This window comes from Chrysemys picta, chromosome 2 (assembly GCF_011386835.1).
Source record: "Chrysemys picta bellii isolate R12L10 chromosome 2, ASM1138683v2, whole genome shotgun sequence".
In the NCBI taxonomy this organism is placed as follows: Eukaryota; Metazoa; Chordata; order Testudines; family Emydidae; genus Chrysemys; species Chrysemys picta.
Window position 1 is genome coordinate 92,541,100 of NC_088792.1, and position 18,980 is coordinate 92,560,079.

The following is an 18,980-nucleotide window of genomic DNA, read 5'->3' on the forward strand; positions in this document are numbered from 1 at the left end:
ATGGCACCATCACCCTCATGGCACCCCAGCAATGCTGTACCATTGACAGTGATGTTGCTGCATTTTGACTGATCTATCTCCCCAGGATGCTATTTAGGTCTATTCACGCACCCACCTTCCATCTGAATTAATTCTTTTTCCTTCCTGCCTTACCTAAAGCCTTGTCTCTGCAGTGATGGAACCTCTTTTGCTAGTTTATTCCACTAATTCCTAATACATGTCCCCTCACTTCTCAGCTAAATATTTTCTCCCTATGGCATCTGGCCATTGTTTATTGCATTACCCTCTGTGAATAATCCCCTTTATTTCTTATACTGTTACTTGGTGCATACTTATCATTGCTGATCATGTCCAATCACTGCATGGGTCTTCTTCCTGCTAAATCACAGAAATGTAGCACCCTTATTCACTATCCACATCTCACTTTTTACTAAGCTGCCTCACTTCAGTCTCTGAATTATGTTAGCTAGAGGTGGGCCTGAGCCAAAATCCTGAATCCAAAGACCCTCTCCCATCCCCAATCATTGCAGAGGCTTGAAATGGGGACCTTGACCTGAATTTCAGGGCTCTTTCACATCCCTAGAATGGAACAACCAAATGCCCTGGATCCAGGACACCCAAACTTTGGAGTGTTCAAAACCTGGAGCGGAATCTTACAACTCAACTCCCCTCCCCCAAATCCTATGATATTACTGCCACATCACTCAGAGTGAGCTCAGGAAGACCCTGAAGCTTCCTCTTTTTCTCACACAGGGAATCCACTTCCCTATTCAAAGTACATTCAAGAGACTCAGTAGACTTACCTATAGGGTAAAATGCACATTGCTGATGGTCTGCATTCCTCTGCTCTATTACCAGAATGTTGTCAAATAGAGAGAGATGTTAAACAAGAGCCCAGATATTAGCTCCTCCAATTTTGCGGATAAAAGAGGTCAAAATTCAGACCTAGATCCAAATTCTTTGGTGTGGGCCAAACTCTGCTAGGAAAAACTCCTGGCTGGTGAAGCCCTGGTGGCATGGAGAAGCAAGTTGTTACTTGCTCCTCTGCTGCTACACACTGACACTGTGAGGGGGGAAATAATCAGTCCGGATGGAACACCCTGGAGTGATGAGGTCAGCGGTGGTGCGATGTCCTCTTGCTGATGCCTCCTCTGAATTGCTGCTGGCCAATGAAATTGAGAGCTCAATCTAAATGCAGCAATCAAAATCTTACCATTACACCATTCCCCAAACGAGAAGTTTACCCTCACCCACACTGCTGGCCTGGTCTTATTGCAATGGGGCTCATTCTGCCCCCTTTGTCCCTAGTTCTTCTTAGTTTCTTTATAGAGAATTTAGATTCTTCATCTGAAAGAAGAGCCTGTTCATTCCACTCCCATCATTCACTAGCTCAGAATAAACTAGGTTAATTGATTATTGATGGGGCTATGATTCAATAAATTGGAAGGTGCAAGAGTTAAGGATTTGTGCATGTGAGAATGACCGTCCCCTGAGGCCTTAGAAAAACCCCTTTGTCGTCGGTCTGAGATTCCCATTAGCAAACACACTCCATGGCTCTTATGACAAGGGATTCATGCTGTACTCAATTGCTGGTGACTTGGGTGTCATGATTGTGGCTTTTATAAGAAACTTCATTCTTTTCCTGTGGAAGATTCCATACACTCCCCTAATTATGTGAATACCAGCTTGGATGGTGTCAAGACACCATCCCGAAGCCCTTGCATGAGTAAACTAATGGGACTGAGTACTTACATGATTAGGAATTGCAAGATGTAGCCCTAAGTCACTGCGTGTTTAAGAGCAAGGTGAAAATAAGCCAAGTATATTGAAAACAAACAAACAAACCAAAAAGTACTTTTATAGCCCCTGAAAACAGAAAATCTCAGTCTTATAAACATTAATTAAGTGTCCTATTACTTATTTAAGGGAGATAAATATAATCCCCATTTTACTAAGGAAGAAAATCAAGCACATTGAGGTTAAGGGCCAGAGTTCCCTGCTCTTACATACGTTGAGTAGTATCTTACTCCTCAAATAGTCCTGCTGAAAATGGACTACTTGCAAAGGATGTTACCGAAAGCCTACTAAAGCAAATGAGAGTTTTTCCATTGATCTAATGGACTTTGGATCAAGGCCCAGATAAGGAACTACACAAAATATGTAAGGGTATCGGAATCTATCCTGAAGTGGCTTGCTCGAGGTCACGTTGCAAATTTATGGCAGTGTTGGAAATAGAATCCTGCTCCCCTTGGGAAATCAAGGGACTCAATTTGGGACCAAACAGAAATATATGGAAAATAGATTTTTTTTTCTTTTGCTAGACTGTTGAAAATCCAGGGTTGGAATCAGTGATTATGTAACAAAGGGGAAATTACATATTGGCATGTGAGTGTTTGACTCTGAAATAGGCCAAATTCTGCTCTCAGTTACATCAATGTGAAGGCAAAGTAATGCCACTGAAGCAGGTAGTTACTTTGAATGTATTGTGTTATAAATGAGATCAGATTTTAGTTCAAGTGTGGGGAGGGGTGCCGAATCTCCTCAATTACATGCTGTGATTCTGGAGTATCGCCACTGACGACAGAGAAATTTAATCCAGACTACCACCAATGTAACATAAGAACCTGGCCCTGCAGTCTAAATGGGCCAATTTAAACGTCCTTTGACTCTCTGCTGATTTGGCCATCAGTCTTCACTCAACATTTCTCACAATCTGCATGTCAGTTACCAGTGCTCTGTCATTCCTCCGCCTATGTGCTACGGAACTGGATGCCCCTCTCCAATGGCTATACAATCCAAGAGGGGTGACTAAAACACAATCAGTCCATGCAAAAAAACTGACTGGGCTGTGCAAAAGATAAGGAGCTAAGATGCAGAGTGGACTAACCAAGGTGCTGGACTATAACATCATATGGCACTTAACGTTTTACCAGGTAATCCTGACTCCTAGAGTTAGAAACTTTGGCTGTAGGACAAGCAAGCATTAGCAAGGCTTCAAGATGATGCCACGTGCACTATGTACATTACTGGCTGCTGCTGCTGCTGCTACTGGAAGGAGTGTATGGCCAGCTGTCATCAGAATTCTGTCAGCATGGACGGTTTGGGGGAAAGCGTCCAGCTTGGATTTTAATCACTCAGCTGCACGGAAGCCTCATGCCTCGTGTAGCCAGTGGTGGAGCAGTGAAGCTGTAGTTTTTGCTGTGCTCTTCTGAGGAGAGCTTGGCTGTGTTTAACTCTCTGTCACAGCAGCAACAACTTAACCAGAACAAAACCTAGCAATGCAAGTCAGTTTCACAGAAGCCAGCAGCAGCTTAAATGGAAGCAGAGAGAGGCTGGATTTTACACTTGTAACTTGCACAGAAACAACGACTTTCACTGAAGTAGTGGAAGACGAGGAATGGGGATCCTTCTACTATTCCTTTAAGGTACAGACAGCATGCTTTACTGTTCTCACCTGCTTGCAGCTCTCTGCATTTTCAGTAGCTTGGTGGTGGGTGGGTGTGTGTGAGACTCAGATTATTTATTAAAAGCTTCATACTGTGAGTTTATGCCTAAAATTTGTGATTGTCTTTGTAAGGACTATTTCCTGTATCAGGCAGTTATTGAGGGTCCCGATGTAATTGAAGCCCTAAAAGGTCTTTAATCATGCATGATAGCATGGTGCTGCATTCCTATGATTGCTATGTCGTTATACAGATTTTTTTTCATCTCAGTAGCTTTTTATTGGAATTAAGTCTCTTAGCTAAACTCTGTATTACAACCATCACCTGAATCTGTAGCGTTTGCTATCAATTATCTATCAGCCCCAGCAACATGTTGTACACAGACAAGTAAAGTTGTTTCTATCAGGAGTGGTGCTGGCTGACTTTTGGGGGCTCTGTAGGAGAGGAAAAGCTTGTTTTTAAGACTGTGGCAAGCATGGCAGTGAAAGGGATGTTGAGAAGGAGCTCATAAGAATGAATGCATTTTGTCAAGTGCAGCTCTGTTTTTTCCAGCTCTGTACCATGTGAATGTAGGGAACAGGTTGCGCGGTGTGAAATAATGAATGACATCCTTAATTTAGATTGCTTTGGCTGCTGTCATCCTTATACAGCACTTAAGTTCAGGCTGCATACATGCCATGCTTCTGTTACGGTAGATACGTGGTATCAGTCAAGTTCCCAGGATAAAATATGTAAGAAATATATGCAGTATTGTGGAAGACAGGGTATTTCTACCTTTGAAAGTGATCTCTGTGCTGTCATGAATTCAGACAAGTAGATTGAGGTACTCGTTTAGATGATGATGAATGAGATATAGTTGGATATGTTCAGGGACAGATTCTGATCGCTGACAGACCAGTGTAGAGCTGGTGTAACTCCAGTGAATCAGTGGAATTATTCTAAATTTCCACTAGTGTACCAGAGATTGGACTGTATCCTCCCTGTACATCCTGGTAGGCTGCCCTGCAGCCAGGAGCCCAGGCTCGCTATCAGTCTACCAGGTGGGCTGCTCAAGAGTCTGGCTGGCGAGTGGGCAGGAAACCAGGCAGGTTTGCACTGGAATTTCATCAAAACAGTCACAGTCTTGCAGACCATTTAAATTTCATCCAAGTGGCCTCGTCCATCAGAAAAACCTTCTGTTGGAAAACTTCCAACCAGCTCTAGTCCTTTGACCTCTTCCTTTGATTAGCTGTAAATAGGTATGGTAAATACTGATGTAAGGCGAACTGAGACTTAATGGTTTGTAAAAATGAGATTCCTGGTCATAAGGTGATATGAAGGAGGCAAGTTAGAGCAGAGGATTGAGACTCAGGAGGCCGACGTTCTATTCCTTACCCGGTAACAGCCTGTGCCTGTGACCTTTGCCAGATCATTCTGCACATTATTTCCCCCACTAAGAGAGACCCAGAGGAAAGACACTGGATAAGTGCAAAGTGTTCTTACACACCTGTCTCAGGAGACATTATATCTGGCATATTGTTCTCTGGAGTGCTGTGTCCAGTAGTGGAAGTAAGGACACTGGCATCATAACTGTACAGAAGAGTCACTGAATGCCTCCCTGCTCCCTTGTTCAGCAGTATTTGAATTTCTTCCACATAAGACAATTACGCTTTAGACCTTTAAGGGCAAAATCCCAGCCCCATTGAATTGAGGGGAGTTTTGCCATTGACATCAGTGGGGCCAGGATTTCACCCTAATTCTCCTTTTTCATTTTTCTGGTTGACAAAGCATCTCTCCTACTCAAAGTAACAAGCATCTTCCTTTATAGACTAGCTGCTTGGCCAGCACTAGCAGTGAATAGCAGCAGAGAACTTGCTTGCTAAAACTTCCTTATAAAATATCCATCCTAGATACAGACATCATGACCCTTGTCTTTGTTTTTCTGAAAGGTGTTGAATCCATCTGCTCATTCAGTGCGGAAGATCCTACAGTGGAGTCTGTGGGTAAGACGGGCCAATACATCTCAAAATATACATGGAGGCCCATTCTCAGCATAGTCACATCACTGCTATGCTTAAGTCTTGCAGTTGTACAGGTAAAAATATCCATGAAAGCCCAATTGTGACATCTATTCAGGTTCCTTTCTTCTTTGTCATCCTGCTTCTTCCGCAGAGCCTGATTATTTACGTTTAGTATGAATTTAATAACCAGTAATTCAACAACACCAGTCCCTGGTTAAACTTTAATACTATGCAATGATCAGTGCAGGGAAAAGTGTAGTGACAGGATTCCCTAGTTCACCCCACCTATAGTCCCTTCTCTGCTTTATATCCACTCCTCATATCTCAGGAAGTCCAAAGTGGAACTTAACATGCAAAGTTTGAATTGGCCGTTACATGCTATAGATTGTCTGGGGGTTCCATTTGGATAATATACAGAATCATGGTGGGGCAGGGAACACAGCAGTGGGACATGCCCTGAACTATGTAACCATGCTGACTTTTCCTCATCCAGGTTACTAATTACAGATTCTAAGTGGAGGACAAGAAACCACCCTGTCTTTCCCCCAGATAAACTACTAGAAGAGAACAGATCTCCTTCAGGTGACATTTAGGCCCAGATCCTCAAAGATATTTAGGAGCTTAACTCACATTGATTACAATGGCACTTACTTAGGTACCTAAATAACTTGTGAGAATCTGGGCTTCAGCTCTTAGCAGCTAGCCTAATACATTGCCTTCAAACCAGACTACTCCAGAATTTCTTTACAAAGTGGTAGGCTATTATATTCTTGTAAATTAACATCTCTTATCTAATGACAATCACCTTCTTCTTCTCTGGCATTGCCACATATGTAATCAGAAAGTTCTTGGAACTATAAAAAAGTTTTGTCTTAATTCTTTCCCCTGCAAGGAAAAGGGTGCATGGCACTTACCACGTATTTGTATAATTTCCCACGATGCAAATGCAAACATGCATAGGTTACTTAAGTACGATATATAAGCAGAAAAAAATGTTTTGTATGGTGTGACTGAGGTCCCAGGGGAGCCACACTGAGGTTACTCAATTAGGGGAAACTGTAAAGAATGGGACAGACAATCTCCAAAGCTTGTGGATATTCCAATACTTAGATTTACCAAGTCAGCACAAAACAGCTATAGTACCTTATTGGTTATCCAGAAGCCAAAACACAGTTCCCTTAAAGCAACCCAGCCTTGGGCTTCCACCTAGACACCCAAGTCAAATATGATGAGGATTACTGAAAATCGTATTCATCCTATAAGAAAGTTCTACCAATCCCAAAGGATCAGGCACATTACCTCCCAGGTTAATGAGTATTTCTGATCTTACCCAAATACACACTTATGGCCCATTCTCATTCATTAAACTAAAATTTATTAAAAAAGAAAGAGCATTGGTTAAAGACCAATATACATACAGACATGAGTGCAGTTTTGAGATTAGTTTCATAGTAGAGATGGCAAGCTTTGTAGTTGCAAAAAGTTCTTTCAGAATTAGTCCATAGGTTATAGTCCAATGTTCATATCCAGGGTGATCAAGGTGAGACTGGAGATCTCAGTCTTATGACTCAAGCTTCTTTGGTATAAAGCATCAATCAGATCTGAGATAAAAAGGATCAGGACCCAAGGGTTTTTTTTATACAGTTCCAGGTTTTCTCTTAATAGCTCAGAGTCCTTTGGTGAACAATAGGCAATCATTGATACTTTGAAGTAGACCTATTTCCTAAGCATCACCAGTGATTAGCTACACTGATTAACGTAAAACAATTGCCTGTTTTCCACCATTTGCAAGTGATTTGCTATACATTTCAAAGAGATCAATACAGTGATCTCACTCTATTTACAGTTCATTTAAATCTTAAGATCTCATTTTGAGCTCTGAATTAACAGAATACAGCATAGACAGGTACTATTTGATTACATTGTTAACTTCTAACAATGTATATGTAAACACAAACATTATCTTACAGTATGTCCCTAAAGGTTGAATTTGGGTCATTTATCCTGCAAGGAGATTTCTGGCCATGTGTCACATAGGGGTTGTTTCAAAATCAGAATAAACAATGAAATATGCAAATCATTTCCAGGTGCTATAAATGAAACAAAATAGTATACATAGGGCACTGGATTGGGACTTGGGAGACACAGGTTGAATTCCTGGTTCTGACCCTGGTTTGTGGGGTGACTTTGGGCAAGTCACTTCACCTCTCTGTGCCTCAGTTTCTCCATTTGTAAAATGGGGATAATGATACAGACCTCCTTTATAAAGTACTTTGAGATCTCTGGATGAGAAGTGTTCTGTAAGAGCTAGGTGGCATTATGTTTGTTCTATCATTGTTACTATGATTCTGCTAAGTTATTTATATCATCTATGTGGGCAGGAATATGCTTCACTTCCTTGAAAAGGAGCTAAACCAAGTCAATTAGTGAGAACTGCTTCAACAGTGGGATGGGCAGGATTGGGCACAGATTTTGGTTTTTGAATTATGAATTTAGATGAATCACTGAATCATTTGTGGTTTATTGATATGGTTTATTCATCATCCAATTCTTAATATCGATGTAACTCTCCTGAAACATGCATCAACATCAAGAGACGACAAGGAAAGAGTCCCCTAAGTATTTGATAAACCCCTCAATTATCATAATGGCAATAGACATTACTAGCATGAGTTATACATTAATAGGCCCATCCTCTTATGGTAAGGAACCACATCAAAAACAATGAGTGACCTGCTGGGGAAAGAAAATTAAACAATTAGATTCAGGAACAAATTTCAATGAAGTGCTAAAATGTCAAAGTAGGGTGCAATGGGTGTGCCCAGAAACAACATCAATGTACTCCCTGTATCCCTGAAAAAAAGTGGGGGAAGCACATTTGGGAGGCTGTGTTATCTCATGGACAGAACCCTGGACCAGGGGCTACAACTCCAGAGTTCTAATCCTGGTTCTGCCCATCAATCTTGGTGTGGCTTTTGTCAAGTCACTTTTGATTCTTGGTCTCTCAGTCTGTGAATGGTGGTGATGACATATATACCTAGTTCATGGGCATTGTCAGAATAAATTAGTTTATGTTTATACAGCACTTTGAAAGTGCTAAGTAATAGTGAAAGTATTGATGCATTGAAATACTTTATTTCCATGTATGCTGCTGTGTATGTTTGTGCATACATGTGAATGTGGATTTCTGCAGGAGCAATAGGTACAAGGGAATTTTTCTGAAGGCACTTGTTAACCAGGATTGACAATTTCATTACAGATTAAATGCAGTTGTGACATGTGGGCTAGATTCCTTTATACTAATCTACACACTTTAGACCTGCTTACACTTACTCACACATCGGTAACATAACTATAAGATGGACGATTGACTGATCCAGTATATCTCTATTAGCTAATTTTCTATAAATGCAGAAATTATGTAATTATTCCTTGAACACTCACTACATGAAAAGGCATATAAGGAAAAAGAAATGCTGCTTAGTTGCTGACATTCAGAAATGTAACAAAAAGAACAGGAGTACTTGTGGCACCTAGAGACTAACAAATTTATTTGAGCATAAGCTTTCGTGGGCTACATCCCACTTCTTCGGATGTTATCCTTTTCCTGAAGGGTGCCTGTGTGAAGGGGTGGGGATGGGTAAATCATCCAGCTGGAGTAAGGCTGTCCCCATTTACTGTCCATCTCCTAACCAAACACAGCAGAGTGGCACTTCTGAGCTAGGTATTGTGAAAATGACATTGTTGACATCTATTATTGATAGACATTTCTGTCTTTCTATTCCAATCACATCCTGCCATGTGAGACAAAATGCCAGATGTTGCTTTAGTTGTTAGTGGAGAAAAAGCAGCAGCTCTCACACAGTATATGTACTGCCTTTGTCTAGACCATGCTGGGGGCAAATAGAGCGAAGGCCATTCATTTTAATTAGAGCATCACCAAAAGGCAAATACCAGCCTTACAGCTTCCAAAAGTACTCAGAGTAATCAAGTTATGCATTTTTCTTTTGAGAGGCACCCTGGTCCAATGGGTGGGTCATTGGACTGGCAGTCAGGAGCCCTGGCTTCTATTCCCAGCTCTGTCACTGACCTGATGTGGGTTCTTGGGCAAGTCGCTTCACTTCTGTGCCCCCAGGTATAAAATGGGGATAATGATACCTACGCTCCCTTGTAAAACACACTGAGCAGATTCAAATGCTGTACAGTGGAAGAGCTAACGTACTTCCAAAATAGCCACAATGATCCATATGGGGCTTGGTCCTGCAGTCTTCATCCAGTCAAAACTCCCTGAAGTCAAATGGAGTTTTGTCTGAATACAAAATGCAGGAGAAGGCCAATTTCAGCGTTCCTCTTGTTTCCGATGCAATTTTCTAATTTGGTTCATGGGCAAAGGTTGTTCTTAATCGTAAAGTAAATTAGCAAAATATTCATATCAGCTTCAGGTGACAAATACTGCCACATTCCAACTCCAGTCATCTCATAGAGCAGTGGTAGTTACAATAGATTACAAACATCTGTGAGCTCCTGACTGCCATGCTCAGCTCTACCACTGATTGGTTTTGTGACCATGACCATGTCACTTAATTAAACTGTGTACCCATCTGTAAGCAGTGGCTGAGAATACATACCTACCTCAAAGTGATGTTGTGCTGATTAATTACAGCAGTCACCATTTACAAAATTACCATTTGCCAAGAGTTGCCATGCTGTGGTATGGGAGACAACCCATCTCCTGCTCCTCCCCACCCCACCTTTTTTAAAGAATAAGTAGTAATTGACATCTGTTGGGAAATAATTACTTTTTAATGGAGACCACTGTAAGTGATGTGTGAATAATTTTCAGAATCTTAGCTGGAAGTTGCTGTACAAGTATTTTTGTTAAAAAGCAAACAAGTAAATTAAATGAAATTTAAATAATCTATGTTTATACATCATTAGCATGGTAAGCATAGAGCCAGATGCTGCCCTGGATCGCATTGATGTCAGTGGGGTGCAGTTTTGAATGAAGGCCGAAGTCAGCCTGCAAAGGCTATGATAATTAAAACAGGTCATTGTTGATCCTTAATTCATATTAGTGCACCTCTTCTGTTTTCTCTCAGTGATGTAAATCCCTGCTGGACTGAAGAATGGAAGACTTATTTCTTGATTTGATTCCTTTGAGTAATCTTAATGTTAGGCAACTATTCCCTTTTGTATTCATCTTTCATTTAACTGAGTTATTATCTGTGTGTGGGTAGTTCTGTTGTCCATTTCCATAGAATACTGAATTACATGCAGTCCGGTATTGCTTCTTAATTAAGCAAGATAGGATTTATATGGTATTGGTTCTTCTTACGCTGAATGTGTTTTGTACTCCAGATGAATGGGCCACATTATCTTAAAATCCACGTTTATTTCTTCCGGCAAAACCTCAAGAAGATTTTAGTGACAAAGGCCCCGATTCTGCTCTCACCGTCACCAGCATAAAGTCATTGATTTCTGAGGAAATATTCCTGACTTGCACCACTGAAAGGGAGACCGCAGATGGTCTCATTCATAGTTCACATCACTTCCCAGCAAAAAGTTCCTATCCTGAACTCATCCCTTGTGTCAATCTCTTGCCCTCAGTGACAAATGCGAGCTACTATGTAAAGGTTACTTTTCAGCAACAAATATCATGGCAAGCTGTAAAGAAAACAAATTGTAACTAGGGAATTAAAAAGCAGGGAACTGGACTCAGGGTCACCGGAACCTTCCCAAAGGTGGGGGGGTCAGGGGCTCCCATCCCCTGGGGCTCTGCCCCCAGAAACCCCATCCCTTCCCCCCAGAGGTTCCGAGCCCTGCCGAACCAGAAGCTGGAGAAGGACCGGGGAACCTGGGTGGGGGTAGGGTGCCAAGAGCAGCCCCTGGCCCATGTCTCCAGGCCCCCAGTCCCGGTGGAGGGTCAGTGGCTCCCCAAAGTTGACCGCGGCGCTGCTCTTACCATAACCGGGCTGCGGCTCCGAAGCGCCCCCGCCTCCCATCTGGATCCAGGTCAGGGAGAGCCACGCAGGCAGTTGTGGGGAACTGGCCCGGAGTCGTGGACCCGCCACCTGCCTTGGGCTGGGTGAAGAGCCTGCGGGGCAGGGATATGGGCCGGGAGCTGCTCTCAGCCCCGGGCCCAGGCTCCCCTCCCCAGCTGGGCTCCATGCTGGCCTGGCTGGGGAGCTGGTGCCTCACGGGGAGTGGAGGGGGAGGGGGCAGGGTCAGCCTTGGCAAAAAGTGGGAGCACCCTGGCCCCCCCCCCCAGTTCTGGCACCACTGACTGGACTAGAAGACATCTCAAGGTCCCCTCCAGTCCTATGATTATTGTGTCCTATCTAGTGAATAGTGAACCAGTTCAGACACAGAAGATGCAAGTCAAACCCCAAGACACAAGTTTAGAAGGAGCAAAACTTTCCCTTTTTCGTAGCACTGCTCAGTGGAGTGAGATGCACCTGGCTTTTCTCCCTTCTAAACTTCTCTCTCCACTCCCATGGCTGAGTATTTCCTGGCCATGGTCATCAGGGCTTGACTTCCCACTTGGCTCCTCCCTGCTCAGCTGTGTTGTAGAGAGTTATGTCAGAGAGATGTTTCCCCTCTGCTTTGTTCTGCTTAAGGAACTTTTTTTCTGCAGACCTTCTCCTGTCCCCATCCCCATCCCCACCAAGCCATTCAGGAGAGCCACTAACACTAGCAGCAGCCTTGTGTACCCCATCTCCACCCAGCAGGCTAGGCAATGAGCAGACCCTCCCCTCCAGCAGCTCCTCTAGCTCGCCAGAGGTGGCTACAAGTTCAGCTCTTCGTTCATCTGCAGCTCATCACCTCATTTCCAGCTCCCAGTGCCCTACATTCTGGGGTTGCAACTAGTGACTCGGGGAAGGGGAAAACAGCATGGGGAGCGCAGCTGGCTTTGGCCGGGTGTCGCGACTGCAAGCTCCTGCTGCTGGTAAGGGGCAGGGGAACGTGGGGGAGGGGGGGTTGAGTAAGGGAGCGGGGGATCCTGGGGGGCAGTCAGGGAGGAGGGGGCGGTTGGATGGGGTGGAGGTTCTGGAGGGCAGTCAAGGGGTGGGGAACAAGGAGGGTTGGGAGTGAGAGTCCCGGGGAGGCCTGTGCCGCCTGTCAGGGGGCAGGGATATAGATAGGGATTGGGAGGGCAGTCAGGGGACAGGGAGCAGGGGGAGTTGGATAAGGGGGTGGGGTCCCGGGAGGCAGTTAGGGGTGGGGGTTCCCGGGAGGCGGTGATCAGGGGACGAGGAGCAGAGGGAGGTTGGATAGGGGGTGGGAGTCCTGGGGGGCTTGTCAGGGGGTGGCGGTGTGGATAGCGGTCGGGACAGTCAGGGGACAAGGAGCAGGGGGGTTGAGTAGGGGGCAGGGGTCCTGGGTGGGGGCAGTCAGGGGACTAGGAGCGGGGGGGGGGGTTGGATGGGTTTGGGATTCTGTGGGGGGCAGTCAGGGGGCGGGAAGTGGGAGGGGGCAGAGGCCAGGCTGTTTGGGGAGGCACAGCCTCCCTACCCGGCCCCCTCCATACAGTTGTGCAACCCCGATGTGGCCCTCGGGCCAAAAAGTTTGCCCATCCCTGGCCTAGGAACTGCCTGAATTTTAACATTATCATTAGGGTTAAAATCCGGACCAGCTACACTTTTGTAACAATGGGAATTGTGTGAGTAGAGAGGCTGGGGAAGATTAGATCACTATATTTTGTTGTTACCACATTTTAATAACTTGTTTCATTAAGATCCTGCAATACATCCTGACCAGACAAGTTATATACTAGGAAAAGTTCACTCCAGTATGAATGGGACTGCAAGTTAACAGCCAGTGTATTAAGAGAAGCTGTCAAAGAACAGCGCGATCCTTCTTTGGAGTACAATCTACTTGTCATGGGCAACGTCATAAGTGGCAAGGTTTTTGTGAATGAACTGTTGTGTAAATGCTACGTCTGCTCTCCATTTTAATCTCATTAAACACCAGGTTCAGTACTTCTTAAAACTAAGACCTGAGCAGCATGGGTATTAAAGGAAAAAAACATGATCTTTGTGCTCCCCAATGACTGAAAGAAGTTTTACTAAAAAGTGGGGGTGGACGCAGAAATTGTATCCATATCTCAGCATGAGCAAATAGGTTAAAAAAAAACAACCCAGGTTGCATACACAGGCATCTCTCTCTCCCTCACACGTCCTTCACTTTTGTTGCTCAATCTTTGAGGTATTGAAAGGTTTGGGTAACCTTTCTTTCATTTCTATTATTTTTACACATACTACCTCTAGGGGGCATTTTGCCATTATGTATTTCTCCGAATAGCAAGATTCCACTGACTAGTACCATATGGCAATGTTCTTTTTTTAGTCTTAGTGCCCTCCTCTTATATAATGAGTTGATTTTTATGATGTACTTGCATGACCCATACTTGCTTGGGTTAGAAAGCAAAGCATTTTATTCCTCTAGTTTCTTCAAGGAGCCCATCTGTAAATTTCTTTTCTACAGTCAGACAGACTTAATGGTCCACTAGAGCAACATAAGAAAACTGAAGGTTACTTCCCATTTCAGTGATACCTGATGATATGCTTCTGATGGCTTTGTGAAATTATTACCCCCACCCCACACACTTAGCTGCTATCAAATTAAAACCAGGACTTCACTGTTCCATTTTTTAAAAAACACTGCTGCATTTTAACATTTTCTGATGAAAAATAGACTTTTTGGATTAAGTGAAAAATCAATTGTCAACTCATATTTAAATCCCATTGTATTAATTCCAAGCCTGCTTGTTATAGCTAAGTCTTCATCACCTTGTTTAACCCAAGCCGCTTTCACCCACCCACTGATCCATTTACTTGGTTTCTTTTTTTCCCTCCCCCATGCAGACAGAGCAGCTGGTTACTCTTTGGATTCTCTTTATTGTCACAGTTGCTGGAAACTCCATCGTGCTGCTCGCTACGTGGAAGAGGAAGAGGAAATCCCGAATGACCTTTTTTGTAACACAGTTAGCCATCACAGGTATTGTCTGGGAAGGGGGATATGGACCAGGGTGAGGGGTAGGGTTAAGATCAGCAGTTTTCATTACTTTGATATGAAAATGCAAAATGAAAGGTGAATCATTCCGTTTCCATGTAAACTAAAGACTTCTCTTGAGGGCAAATTCAGCCCTGGAGTAAGCAGGTACAACTCTATTGAATTCAATGCAATATCGGTTTGAACTAAGCTTGAATTTGGTCCTTGATCTAAAAAGACACTCCACTAGCTGTGATGGACACAGGTGCCAATTTGACAGCTTAATGGAGGCTTATCTGGGAGTCTAAATTTGTGCCACTTCCCAGTTCCCAGGTGTCATCACAGACCTGTTTATATTACACTGGATTAGAATGAGGCTCCAGTGCTCTTCTGCTAAAACCTTTTAGAAGACTAATATCCCTAAATGCATGCATACGCTGCTGCAAGAAAACAGCTTCCTATCTGCAAAATCAGGGGTTCTGTTTTGTCACAAAAATGTGTATGTAGAGGTGCTAATGGGAGGAGGGAGGCACTGTTTTAAAGACTCCTAGTGACTCCAATGGGCTTTGCATCAGGCCCTAAATGTATAAAGAAAGTTGATAGGAAATCAGTGTTTGGTAAAGTAGTAAGCATGCCAGATAAGAATGAAATCAAACCATGACAATGAAAAGTGCAGATATGGTCCACACCTGTGTCTAAAGAAGACTCTTCCGTGGCCTTCGGAATGTCTGGATTGCAGGTATTTTTAAAAAAAAACAAACCTCCAGTGAGAATAGAACCAGAACCCATAAAAAAGTCCTCCCAATAATCCCTTCTACAAAATGATGCAAGTTGACGTTTGTGCTATATTTATCATCATATGCAGCATATATTTCAGGAACAATAAAACATTTCCTAAAGAACAAACTCATATGTTCCCCTGCCCAATGACTTTGCAGCCATCCTTAGGATTCGGAGATGCAGTTTTTGTTTAAACTAGAAAAGTAACTGCACAGCTTCCTCAGCCTCTTACCCCCTCACTTTATAAGTAAATGAATTCCTGCTAAATGGGGAAGTAGAGGGGGCTAGATTCTCTCCTCTCCTAGAGCTCTGCTTGGCACAGAAGTGAGTGAAGGATCAAAGAGTTCATTACTGCCCCCTGATTCTGAGAGCCGGCCCATCCTGCATGTGATTTAGAGCAGCCCAGCAGCAGCTCTAAGTTGCACCACTGGTGTAACATTCTTAATGCACCTTATGCCAATGAAGGACAGATGTTGCGCAGCTCTGTTCCACCATGCCATGCCTCCAGAACACATCCCATCTGCCAGGAACTCTTCAGGTTTGGAAATGGGAACACTTGTACCAGCAGGGAGTTCCCTTCTCTCGCTTAGATTAGATATCTAGATTAGATAGCTGAGTGGTGCAAAGGGGCCAGCCCGTAACTCTGGGCCAAGGATTTTTACAAGCCAAGGAAGCAAATGTGTGTCGTAGTTCCTTTGTACAATACTGACAGATTATTACTGCTGTTAATTTCATATGAGTCATACATAATGAAAGATTTTGCTTATCACTCTTTTTAAGGATGCGCCAGCAGCATTTTTCATGAGAAAGCCTCTCCTTTCAAGGAGATACGAGCATGGGCGGCGTGTGACTCCTGCATTTGGAGAGGCTGGGAGCAAGTGCTGGAAGCTCCCTAGAAGTGGGAGGCCATGCCCCCTGCTGTGCCCTGAGGCCCGCCCCTGCTCAGCCTCCTCCCCTGAGGTCCCACCCCGCTACCCACCCGGGCAGAGAGATGCGAGCGGCAGGTGGGTGGGAGCCTTGGGGGAAGGGGAGGAGTGGGGAGGGGGAGTGAGGGCAGGGTCTTGGGGGTGGGGGGGAGAGGCAGGCCAGGAAGAGGAGCAGCACAGGCAGAGGAGTGGCCAACATGCCTCTAGTTGGGGCCTCTTTTACCTGGCACCCATGGATAAGAGGATACTGTACTTATAGTAGTGCTGAGATCAGTGCTTCATTTGTAATGAAAGAGGTGCTGGGGCTATGAACTGTCACGCCCCGGCACAAATTAAGCACTGGCTGAGATGCCCCAATCAAGGCTTGAGACCTGTCGTGCTAAGCATTGTACAAATGAGCAGGAGAGAGAGTTCCTGCCCCACAGAGCTCAACCTCTAGGGTTAAGACACACCAGGTGGAAAAAAACAGACAAAGGAGTGGCAGGATGGGAGGAGGGAGGATGAGGCAAAAGTTAGTGAAGCATGCTTTGCAAAATCAATTGATAGTCTCAGTTTATTACCTGACTACTCATTATGGGATAGCAGTGTCTTGTAGACATCTTGGCAAAGGAACATCTGCAGGAGAGATTTAAAGGAGGAGAAGGTGCTGGCCCTCACCTGTAAGGGGCAGCACAGGAAGGCTGGCATTGTTGTCAGAGCAAAGGCAGGCATCAGCACTGTAATACGATATGAAGCCCCTTAGGAACACTAGATGAAGGGCGTTATCCTAAAGACAAACTTCCTGTTTGATGCAGTAGAAAAGGAGGAGCTAGTGAAAGGATGCAAATAGGTGGGTGACCTGACTGGAGCAATGAGCCAGGATGATAGTCCCAATGGCAGCATCTTGATTGGACTTAAGGAGGGGAAAACTGGAGGAACCTGGGCCTGAGAGGTGGAGATTACAGAAGTTGCAGTACAAGACAAAGGCACAAACAAGAGCTTTGACAGTGTGGAGAGACAAAAGGGTGTATCTTTGGAATGTTGTGGATGAAAGTTAGGGTATGTCTACACTACAAAATGGAAGTGACATAACTTACTTTGGCATACAGATGCCATAGTAATTATGCTGCTTGTGCGTGTCTACACTTTGCTCCTTGTATCGGCGATGTGTGTCCTCGCAAGGAGCGCTTCCACCTATTGAACTGTCAGTGTGGGGCATTGTGGGATGGCTTCTGAAAGCCAGCAGCAGCTGATGTAAGTAACTCGGTATCTACGCTGACACTGTGTTGACCTAATTACATCAACAAACTCTATGCCTCTTGTGGCGGTGGAATTAAGTCAGTGTAGTGGGCGAGTTTCATCAGTGGGGGTGAAATTTTAGTGTCGACACTGAAGTCAATGTAAGCTGCCTTGCATCGACCTAACTCTGTAGGGTAAACCAGGGCTCAGAAGGGGTACAGGGAAAAGAACAAGGTTTCTCATCAGCTCACTTTTAGAAAAGGGTTGCGCTCCATAGATAGAGAATAGCATTGTCGTTTGAGACTGGACAGGGTAAGGGCCAGGGGTGACTGGTGAAAGTGTTCATAGGTGTCAGAAGAGAATTCAGTAGCCAGACAATAATATTAGCTGTGAACACATTAGAAGGGGACAAGGGTTAGAAGCTAAGCAGCTGAAGTTAGCTTATTGTTTCAGAGGGAAAGGACGTCTTATTCTTCGCTGCAAAGAGAGTAGAGTAAAGATTAAAATTCAAGAGGTTAAGTTTAGACTCAAACCCTCTTGAGGTCAGGAGAGTGTGGTGCACACAATCTCTGATCCTTCAAAGGTTTGCCCATTCCTAACATTAACCCTCAAGCTAACTTTTCAAAATCAAACCCTATAAGTGCTCACATACATTCAACCGCTTGTTTCCCCTTACATCGCAGCAGTACTCTTTGAAAACACAGCTGGAACTCAGGTCTGCAATTTAAAGCAAACTGTCATAAGCTAGGAACAGTTTAGTCCTTTAGACTAGAGTTGACTTTCATTTTATGATGCAGAAGCCAGATCTTTAAGTTTAATTTATTCACATCCAGACCCTGGATTGAGTCCCTGTGATTATTTTGGGGTGAAGAAATGGCATTAATTAATGTAGGCATTTAACTTTGATGCTGTTGGTTTTTTTAAAAGAAGATATTAGGGCACATAAAAACTCAGCTGTGGTCAACATGCGCTTATACCATACTATGAATGGTATTCAGTGTATTATGAAAAACAATGGCTTATCACATCATTTTGAGACATGCCAGTAGGTGGTACACATTCAGATCCTGTAAAATAGAACCTGAATTGCTAATCTTCTAGCAAAAGAGGTTTCTGCTTATTCAACATTACTACTTTGTTCCGTTTCTGGATTCTTAAAATATTTATTGTTTGTGCTCCTGTGGAGGTGGAAAGTGGATTTTGCTTTACTATTGCAGTTATTTCCAAGCTTTATTTTTTTATCCTCAACTGTGGCTGGGTGCATGGTTAGGAGAATGTGTCCTTTAATTATCTGAGCAAAAAAATAGAATGAATACAGGGAATAGAAACAACAACATGTGTCATCCTTTGTACCTGGCTAGTTAATGAGCGATGTTGTGCCTGACAGTGAGCTGCTATACCAGACACCAGAGTGGGAATAAACTAATTAGAGCACTTTCTCCACCCGCCCCCCCAAAATCCAGTGGTTCACGTTGCTTGGGGACTTGCAAATTCACAGAAATGAGACTCAAACTGGACCTCTCCGAGGCCCCACTTGAACAAGCTACTTAAAGATGGTCCAAAGTTTTATACATGTCTGAGGTCCTGTTGACTTAAAATGGAACTACTCAGATGGGTATTCC

At 43.9% G+C, this 18,980-nt stretch overlaps 1 protein-coding gene across 2 annotated transcripts in view; it reads left to right on the top strand.

The window, feature by feature from the left end:
- Positions 1-3,071: 3,071 nt before the first annotated feature.
- NPSR1 (neuropeptide S receptor 1) overlaps positions 3,072-18,980 on the top strand; it is a 97,464-nt gene continuing 81,555 nt past the window's right edge. For both annotated transcript variants that reach the window (XM_005307224.5, XM_024109666.3), the window contains exons 1-2: positions 3,072-3,425; positions 14,308-14,440. In XM_005307224.5, coding sequence (XP_005307281.2) covers positions 3,279-3,425; positions 14,308-14,440 — 280 coding nt within the window. In that variant the 5' untranslated portion in view covers positions 3,072-3,278. The remainder of the gene's footprint in view (positions 3,426-14,307; positions 14,441-18,980) is intronic.